This window comes from Melitaea cinxia, chromosome 15, assembly GCF_905220565.1.
Source record: "Melitaea cinxia chromosome 15, ilMelCinx1.1, whole genome shotgun sequence".
Classification (NCBI taxonomy): Eukaryota; Metazoa; Arthropoda; class Insecta; order Lepidoptera; family Nymphalidae; genus Melitaea; species Melitaea cinxia.
In genome coordinates, this window is record NC_059408.1 from 16,321,118 (window position 1) to 16,332,047 (window position 10,930).

Here is a 10,930-nt window from a genome sequence, read left to right on the forward strand (position 1 = left end):
AACCGCGTTAAGCTTGCGGTAGTCAATACAGAGCCTGAAGCCACCACTCTTCTTCTTCACCAGAACGACATTGGAGGCCCACGGGGACTCACACTCCTCTATGACGTCGGCGCTGATCAGGTCTCCCAGCTCTTTCTCCAAAGCTTCCTTCTTGGAAGGCGACAGCCTATATGGTGTTGAAGCGATTGGTTCTTGGTTTTCACTCACCTTGATCCTGTGCGTGGCGAAGTCGGTAGGAGGCCCTTCGGTAGCGAACCGGTCCGTCCTACGACATAAGAATGCATTGAGGGCGTCCCTGTGCTCTGGCGGCAGCTTCGTCCCCTCATCATCACGCAAGGTCACATTGGAGATGTCCGCTCGCAGCAGATCTGCGCTATTCAAAACAAAAGATCGAACAAATGGGAATACGACATCGGGATTGTCCGAAAAATACCACGCCTCTTGGGCTAAGTCTAGCACTAAGCCAGCTTCGCTAATAAAATTTCGGCCTAAAAGGGTTCGGGTGTTTTCACCGGGGAACACCACAAACTCGGTTGCTACTTTTTTACCTTCTAAGGTCACGGGAACTGTAGCGGTCAACACTGCCTTCAGCTGTCGGGAGCCGTCCGCAAGCCCAATGGTGCGTTCTGACTCCTGAAATTGTACCCCGCTCGAACGTAAAATATCGTATAATATGGGACTAGCAATATTACACGTAGCCCCAGTATCGACTATCGCTACGCCTTCCTTATTTGCGACGACAACCGACACCATCGGATGTGACCCCTTTGTCACACTCGTCGCGCACAGCGCGCGGTCTACGTCGGCGTCGGCTGCGGTGCCGACGACGATATTAAAATCCGAAGACTTCGTAGGTACATTTTTATTAAGGCATGTCTCACATCTAGATCTCACTACGCCCGGTTGGCCGCATCCATAGCAACGTATCGGATTATTATTACTTTTACTTACATTAATATTCGAACTTACAGTATCCGGTTTACCTTTTTTATTCTGTAAATTGCGACAATTATCGACAATATGTCCATAAAATTTACAATATGAACAACGAACGCGCTTATCGCGTTTAGAATTCTCGTTCGAGTTAGGAGTGAGTTTCGCTCCGGTAGTAACGCTCGGACCGGTGGTAAGGGTAACGCTGCGATCGATCGTACGATTCGACTTCGGTTCGAAATATGGCGCGCTCGCGCCGGAAACGGAGTAGGTACCATTCGACAATACTTGGACCTCCGCTACCGTGTCTTCGACACTCCTAACCTTATCTATAAATAAATCTACAGTCTCACCAACATCGTTTCTATGTAAACGCTTTCTTACACGTCGATGCAATAGTCCGTATATTATATCTATCTGCATACACACAGGCACTACGTAAGGCAACTTTGCTAATAACGACCGCACTTTACACATAAACACTTCAGCTCGCTCGGAGTCCTTTTGTTCTTCGGCGAAGATTTCACGTAAAATCTTTTAAGCCGGCCGCGGTGTCCCGTACATGGAACGCAGGCGCGCCACGGCGTCCGTCCAGGAGATGGCACTGGTGCGAGCTCCGCGCCACCACACGGCGGCGTCACCCACCAGCAGCATCGGGAGGCCGCGCAGCGCGTGCTCGTCGCTCACGTTGTTGCACTCCTTGTAGATAGTTACGGCGTCTAAAAATGCTTCCAGTACTTCTGAGTCACGTGAACTTCCATCAAACCTCGCCGTACACTTGCCGAAGTTGCCGCATCCGGCGGCGGCGGCGGCGGCTGCACCAGCGGCACCGGCGCCGACAGGCGGGAGGTTGTTTGATGGGGAAGCTGCAGAGTTCCAGGGGCTGTTGCAGGGCAATGACCTCAGGGTTTCAGCCAGAGTCCTGTTGGTTTCCGCTTGCATTCTGGCAAAGGACTGCATGACATTCGCCAAGAGCCTCTCGGTGTCCACACTCGTAGATGCGCCGGTAGCGCCAGGGGCAGCGGGGGCGGGGGCGCCTCGGGCGCGCGGCTCCGCCGTGGTGTCGTCGTAGACATCAGGGTCGCTTGCGTCGTCGCTAAACGGGTCGCCAGCTTGCCGATGCTCATCGGCAGCGCGCGTGGACCTCGTTTTCGGTATGGCGGTAAGTGAGTAGGTACTTACTTCTCGTTTAGCTTGTTGTTCGTTATAGATCCGTATCTAGCCGCTGTGTTCGTCGCGTGTTTTCGCGGCAAAACACAAGTAGGTATAGATCGCGTCATGTAGAAAGAACGCGTTTGAGTTCGAGGCCACTAAGTTGGGCGCCACTATAAATAGGGAGGAGATCGTGCTTTAATTATTTATTATAAGTTCAGATTAGATACAAGATAGTACGACGCAACAAAGTACATTAACGTTTAATTACAGTACAGGAAACAATCACTTGCGCTCTGGACGACGGCGCGGGACCCACTGTATCTATGCGCCGTGCACCGCCTCGCGCGGTGCCGCGCCGCACGCGCCGCTACCCTTACCCCTCTCTAGCCACCGCGCTCGGGCGGCTGCGTAGCAACTGTGCGCGATCGCCGCGCTACCACTAGGTCCGCGCGTTACACAAATAAATAAAATTGGAGTATCTGTTTGTAATATTAAATAGCTTTTTACTAAATTCATAATTATGTATGTATCACAGCAGCCTTTCGCAGTCCACTACTGGACATAGGCCTTCACAAGTTCACGCCAAAAATGGCATGAACTCTCATGTATTTTGCCCATAGTCACCACGCTGGGCAGGCGGGTTGGTGACCGCAGGGCTGGCTTTGTCGCACCGAAGACGCTACTGCCCGTCTTCGGCCTGTGTATTTCATAGCCAGCAGTTGAATGGTTATCCCGCCATTGGTCTGCTTTATAAGTTCCAAGGTTGTAGCGGAACTGTGTTATCCCTTAGTCGCTCTTATTACATCCACGGGAAGAGAGGGGGTGTCCATATTCTTTGATGCCGTAACCATACAGCAGTAGGCTTCTGACTTAGTACAATAATACTTATAAATTTCGTATTATCAATTACATGTACAAACGTAAACGTGGCAAAACATTAAAGTCAATACCGTACAGTAGATCAAGGTCGTCGCAAACACAACACAGCTTTAAAGAACATCGGCGAGCACGTCAAAATTAACGTAAAACAATAAAACCAGATTCCCGTACACAAAACATTTCACAAACAAACAGTGTTGTAACGAGCGAGAAAATTATCTTGCGGAATCTTGAAATTTTAATCAAAACATTCTTAACGTTCTGTTCTTTAACTTCGACGGAGTTACGCCTGGCTTCATGGAAATTAATGTCTGTATATAGACGAATATTTCCTCGGCTGTTTACAATTTAGAATACTTTTTGACAGCGGCTCCTTCTATGTCATGTTCTCCTGGTAGGCGTGTCGAAATTGGTCTCATGATTTTTGATTACTTCATCGTGTATGCTTTTCTTCACTTTAATAAATTGTTATGTGATTTGTGTAAAAATAGCGTTAATTATTTTATACCATCGTATAAATCTATACAAATAAATAAAATTGGGGCGTCTGTTTGTAATATTAAAATGACCGCTCTTAACTAAATACATACGGGTTGTATACACGGTACATATACCGAAATAACATTTTTTACAATTTTTGTCTGTCTGTCTGTCTGTTTGTTTGTTTTAGCTAATCTTTAAAAGGGCTCCACCGATTTTAACGAAACTTTTACTGGCAGATAGCTAATATAATAAGGAGTGACTAAGGCTACTTTTCTTTTAAAAATTTATTTTATAACTCTGCGAATTGAATAATAACTTTTTTGTTGATTCCAACGCGGACAAAGTCACGGGCACAGCTAGTCTGTACATATAAAAACGAATATACATATATGTACGCGAGTACCTTTTAAACAACTGCACCAAATTGTTTTTTTTTTTTTTGTTACCATCTTTAACATTAGGACGAAGTTTTGTATGAAAAGAATATTTAAAATAGGAACAATAGGTATTATATAAAACGCGTTGGCCAAGGGTCACAGAACTGGCCGTTGCGCTGGCGGTCGCGGGTTCGATCCCCTCTCACCACAGACACATATGTGGTCCAGGTATTTGTGCTTTTGTACTGTGTTTCCGGACCTCCGACTTAGGAAAAATCCTGCTGGGGGCCGGGGGTATGAAGCATTTTTATTTTAATATATTCACGAAAAAAATATATGGTGGTACGTACTCCGAGTCAGTAAGTATTGCATAATAATCAACTTTAACAGGATCGATACCTTCTTACCTTTAAAAAATATACGCCTTTTAAGAAATTTTTCCGAGCTTGTTTCCTATGTCCAAGGTAACTCCGTTGTGTTTATTCCTCCATCTTATATTCTTTGCTATGACGGTAACTCGATTAGCTAATGAAAACGATGGAGCCCGAATAACGGAGAGATTTCTTGAGAAAATCTTCGAGATATTTTAAGATTACTTTAAAAAATTAGCAAAATTACTCTTAGCTTTTATACTTTTTAATAATATATTTTTTGAAAGATCAAACAGAATTTTAATAAATTTAAGTACCTAATGTAATTATACACTTTGAAAAGATGTCTAACATTCCATTTAAAAAAAATTTTAGGCACACCATGTATATATTAAACAACAGAACAACACTCATCAGACAGACATAAAGGAAAGGTGTAATTATGAAAAAAAATATATAGCAAACTAAGACTATGGGGATGGCATTATGCCATTTTTAACAAAATACACTTTTACTGTTACAAGCTCTTTTTTTAAAACAGAATTTGGAAATCTACTCAATATTAGAAGTTGTAGACAGAATTCAAATGATTATTAAAAAAAAAAAAAAACAAATGAGCTTCTCACATTCAATATCCCTAACTAAGATTTACTCATATTAGATTAGGCTATTTGTTGTTGTCGAGCGAATTTTTGATATCGAAAGCACTAATTTTAACTAAAAAACTGAAAACATTAAATAACCATGTTACGATTTCTGTGAGTCAGACCAAACGATACTTAAACATACATAGCTATACATATTTTCAACACTAAGTTTTTTTATTTATTATATACAGATATTTACCAAACGGCGACAAAAATAAAATTTATCGTTCCATATTTGTTATAAAGAATGAATTCAAGGGGAAAACAAAGCAGAAATAGTACTTGCCATACAAAATTTATTACACGGAAGTCTGAAATAGTGTGTGTATACTAGGATGTAGTCAAGGAGCTGGTGAACTTGACTTTATTCTTTTGTAAAAAGTAAACCAGGCTTACATTTAAAAATTTAAATTTAACAAATTCCAGTAATATATTTTGTAAGTTTTTAATTGATAATGAAGTGGGCAAACATTTAATGTAAAATGACTTTTGTATTTTATAGACCAGGTGCGCTACTTGATTTGGGTAAGTAGGTAAATAGTCCTCTGAAAATACGAAAATTTCAGTGTTTTACTTCAGTACTCGTACTTTTTGGGGTGTCGTTTCGCTTAACTGGTTTCAATTATCTCTACTAAGAACTGTTTTTAACCGTCTTCAAAAAGGAGGTAGTTACTCGATTCGACTATATGTATATAAATATATAATATAATATGTTCGGGAACAACTTCGTCGTTTATGAACAGATTTTGGTTTCTTTTCTTTTTGTTGGAAAGGAGGTATCCCAGAGTGGTATCATGATAAGGAAATCAGGATTTGATGATAGAATCCCAGATAAATCAAGGAAAACCTTCGAAAATCGTAGTGACGACTAGTGCTTTTGTTAATTTTTTCGTCTACTTACGCTGTATTACTTGTCGATGTAATTGAAGTCGGTTTTTTCTTTTGCGAGCAAACTCAAGTACAATATGTCAAATTTATTTTTAGTCAATAATCAAATTTAATTTAATCTCTCTCTTATACTTTAGAAGTTCTTGTATCTATACAGGTAGGTGCGCTGGTGTTTTCTCGCAGTAAATTTCGCATCGGGCGTCATTTCCCGCGTCGAACAATATTCTCCGCGACGCCCGTCCCGCCGGGATTGCGGGACATGCTTCTTCACCAATTTAAATTGGATTTAAAAAAATTCATTTTGTTTCAGATGTCATGATTTGCAAAATATCGAAAACTTTACATAAATTCGTCTATATTTCTTTAATTCAATCCCAACAAGTTTTTTTAGGAAAAATTTGTTAATATTATGTTCACTTCAGCCTATGGCAGTCCACTGCTGGACATAGGCCTCCCCAAGTTCGCGCCAGACATCCCCGTTTTCCGCAATTCTCATCATATTATGTTGTGATAATTTTATTTTTCTTTAGTGAAATTGCACAAAATATAGGACCACCAATTGTTGCTATGCTAATTTATTTAACTAAGTAGTACATGTATATCAATATGATAAATAAGTAGATAACATTTGATAAAATTAACAAAGATAAGCATGACAACAACTTTATTTTAACCTCATTCGTTCAAGAACAGTCTGTGAATACTCAAAAATGATCTCCGAATTTAGAAAAATGAAACTTTTGTATTTATTTTATTCATATTTTGACACAAATTCAAGTGGTAGTATAGACAAGATGGATTTTGTGCTCGCTGCCCAAAATATAGCAAAACTAAGGGGTTGGAGCACCGGTGACGCTAAATATAAAGAAACAGAAGTAACTTTAATGAAAATTTGGGAGAGTCTGGAAAAGACAGCGGATTCAAACCACGATGGACAAATTTCCGCTGAAGAATGGTTAAAAATGTGGGAAGATTTTGCCAATAATCCATCAAAGCCTCTGGAATGGCAGACATTGTATTGCAAGTTCATATTTGAGTTGCAAGATTCTGGAGGCGATGGTTCAATTGATGCAGAGGAATTTGCAGCAGTTCACGAATCTTTTGGACTTCTCAAAGAAGATTGTTTGGCAGCTTTCAAGCATATATCCAGAGGTAAACCTTTTATTACATGGAATGAATTCCAGGAATTGTGGAAGGATTATTTCACATCAGAGAATCCTACTGACCCAGGAAATTTTATTTTTGGTGCAGCTACTTTTTGATATAATTCAGTCTACTGTGTTATTTGTAATGTCATGTTGGTAAATTATTTTGGTGTATCGAAAATGTTTATACTGTGTCTTTTTATTATTATTAAAAAGTTTATGTTTTTTGTTTAATAAATACATGAATTTATTTCAATAAACTTTATTATACCTAACCAGGTCGACAAACAAGCATACGGCTCACCTGATGGTAAGCGATTACCGTATCTTATAGACGCCTGCAACACTAGAAACATCGCAAGCGCGTTGCCAACCGCCACTATCCCCAATTCCCCCCAGGAGCTCTGGTCACCTTACTTACGACAGAAATCATACTGCTTGAAAACAGTATTATTTAGCTGTGATGTTCCCTAAGGTCGAGGTACTACCCTAGTCAGGCTGCTTCAGATTTTGAACAGAATACCCAGGATTTCCTGCTATGTCCTACCTCAGTAGTCAATATGTTTTTATATCAATACAATGCAGAAGAACGCCGACCAAAGACAATTACAAGATTATCAAGCACTGTAGTCTTGTCGTAAATTATATCTTTGTATGTCGAACTTCACTTACAAAGAAGATAAGAGAACATTAATCTCTCCGTAATTACACATCACGTAACGATAGCGAGTTGTATTGGTCGTGTCACGTATTACTGATAGCGTTTTGATAAGATTATGATTAAGTAATCGTGAAAATAATAATGAATCCTATTTAAATAGTTTTAAGGATCAATATATATTTTTTTATAAGTACTATCAAAGTTTGTTGGCTGTTGTTGGCAGAATGAATTAGACGAAATCAATTTCCGTTGATTACATTAATTTACTGAGGAATAAAAGTCTGTTTGTTTGTTTCAAGCGTGATATAATTTACAAACGTACAATTTATTCTTTTCAGTTAGTACACTGCAAACTCAAGCAATCATTATGACATAACATATTTACCACTTTTGTGCTACTAAAAACATGTAGGTACATGTTGAAATCACTCAATACTTTAGGTATTAAATCGTCTAGGTTCAATATGGAACTTGAAATTCAACAAGAAGATTTAAAACTGGGAGCGTATAGTTGATATCTTGAAGCCATTTTTGGAACGCAATTTCTGAACAACTATCAAGACTTATTGACTTTGATCAAGCGTTGATGCAGCGGTCACAACACTGGCTGGAAGCTTGCGGTCGCGAGCTCAATCCCCGCACATGACAAAAATTTGTATTTGTCATACATATGTTTGACGTGATCCGAATGTTTGTGCTTATGTATTGTATGTGTTTCCTGACACAAGAGAATATCCTACAAGGAATTGTTTAGTGTGAGCCGTTTATGTGTATGTCATATTAATATATAACAATTATGCGCTTAGCATTCAAGCAAGCAAACCCTGGACGTATCACAAGTCTAGTCGTAAATAAACGCTCGAACCTGCTGCGGGTCCCAGAACAAATTTACATATTCCTTCGTTCGTCGTGAGCTTTCCTCGTTCGGGGACTGCGATAGGAAACTCGAAACAACTTTCTAAAGCGTTTTGTCAAATTGATGGAACCTTTTTTTTTTGTTTTTACCTCATTCTCGGATTCTGTTCTGCTTGTTTTCTCAAAACACATTTAAATAATAATAAATGTACGTCTCGTGAAATGTGCTTTTTTCCCAGAATCCAATCAACCTCTTTTGTTACGTTGTTACAGATTTTATTTCACAATGATCTATCATAAACGCTTTTTGTATTAATTATAATTAACTATATTCACATTCTTTAGCACTTGGACTTTTGATTTTAAGTAAAATATTTCAAATTATTCAAGCAATAAGTTTTTTTTATTCGTGAGTTTATAAAACTAATTTATTAAGCGACAATACGAGTATAATTATAATAATAATAAATACTTACGACATACACACACGGTCATCTGTTCCTAAAAGTAAGCAACTTAATGCTTGTGTTGTAATAGCATATTTTATTTTTTGATAAAAATACATATATATATATATATATATATATATATATATATATATATATATATATATATATATATATAGATCGAAAACGCTCATTGAGCGGAAAAATAGCTCACAACGCGATGTGGTCACAGTAAAACATCCACACAGCGAAATTCGTGTTATGGCTCTAATGAAAACGTGCACGACGCGTTGTGGCAATCAAAGAAAGACCAAATAGCGAAATTCGTGTCGTGGCTTACATGCTATTCGATCTCAACGCGTTGTGGCAATGAAGAAAAGCCATGACGCCTTCTGAGCATTCATTGTGTTAACCATATCACGACGGACAGGTTGTAACTTGTCGGTGTCGGCTTGGGTGCAAAGACGCATTGAAACCTCAGTTTTATTCATTTCTTTTCTGTTTATGAGAGTGAATTTTAATGTCAGCGCTAATTATGACGAATAAAAAAGAATCGTTTTACGATAAATTACGTGAGTTTGTGGAAACAAGCACTGATCGCAGTTTACTGTGACCACATCGCGTTGTGAGCTATTTTTCCGCTCAATGAGCGTTTTCGATCTATATATATATATATATTATTGTAGGCGATTTATTGATTCAGCCTTTAATACCACACTGCTGGTCGTAGGCTTCATTCTCCGTGTAGTGGAAAGAGACCATACACGGCTTCTTCTATTATTTTTCCCTTCTTCTATCCTTCTCTCACGGTTCTTGTAATTATTATTAACTGACTTCAAAAACTGTGGAAGCTCCCCATTTGAGCGTTTTCTTTTTATGTCTTACCTTATAACTCTTTACTATGTTTGATGATTGTTTTATAAGCTAGAACTGGTATTTGTCATGAGGTCCCATTGCAATTTGATCACGATCTGATGACTACTTTTTTTTAAATTAATTAATTTATTTATTTGTACAAAAATCCACAGCTACATTTTATGTTTCTTAAACCAATACAGAACAAAAAAATGCCAATTTCGGATTTTACATTATTTAAATTACACTGTTAAGTAGACGAAGTTGAGTTGAGGTAGTAAAACGCGGTTACAATAAAAATGAAAAATATATAAAATATTAGAATAGTCTCTACAATAATGTTTAAATAATAATACCTAACTTTCATTGATTATTTTTACGTCGTATTACTTGGTGATGTAAATGAAGTCGGTTTTTTTTTGTTTGTAATCAAACACAATTATTTCTTATCATCAATATTATTCCTCATCATACTGGTTGTTAACTATATGCCAATTCTTTATCAACTGTTTGTACACTTCCCTACCGCTTCTCTTTTTCTTCGCTATGTCCTATGCCCAAAGGTTGTCTGGAAGAAATCGCTCTTAGCGATAGGACCGCCTTTGTACATCTTTCTTTTCATGTATCACTTTTGTTGTAATGTTTCTTTGTGGTGTACAATAAAGAGTATTTATTATTATTATTATTATTATTATTCCTCTAACAAAGTTTTAACGAAACAAAATATATACTCATCACAACTAAACTATTCTGTAATAAAATTAGAAGTCAATAATAGTACTCCTTATATAGACGTCTTATGTATAATCCAATAACAATAGGGCCAGAGGCATAAGGATGACTGATGACATTGTGCGTTAAGGGTTAACTGCCCTTTATACCATGCGATATATCGGATCGTGATGTATTGCTTGTGCTTTAATATTTATAATATAACTAAAAATTTTAAAGATACAATAAATTAATTTTTCTCTCATGTAGCTCCTATTAAGTCTGATAGTTTTAATAAACACTATAATACGACAATATTCTACAAAAATGTTAATTAGATCAGCGTAATAGGAAGTCTTTAATCCTTCCAATTTTAAAATAAAGAAGTGCCTTTGCCTCGAGGTGGAGTATTTTAATTAATAAAGCAATTATTAATATTAAAACTTTACTAATATTACTTAAGAACATTAGTTTTAAACGAAAGAATAGTCTAAAGATGCTGGTAATCTATTACAATCTAGTCT

The 10,930-nt window shown here is 37.9% G+C and overlaps 1 protein-coding gene across 1 annotated transcript; it reads left to right on the plus strand.

Moving 5' to 3' along the window:
* The first annotated feature begins 6,443 nt into the window (after positions 1-6,443).
* LOC123660230 (calexcitin-2-like) lies at positions 6,444-6,995 on the plus strand. The gene has a single exon (XM_045595330.1). The coding sequence runs from the start codon at positions 6,444-6,446 to the stop codon at positions 6,993-6,995; it is 552 nt and encodes a 183-aa protein (XP_045451286.1).
* The last annotated feature ends 3,935 nt before the right edge of the window (positions 6,996-10,930 follow it).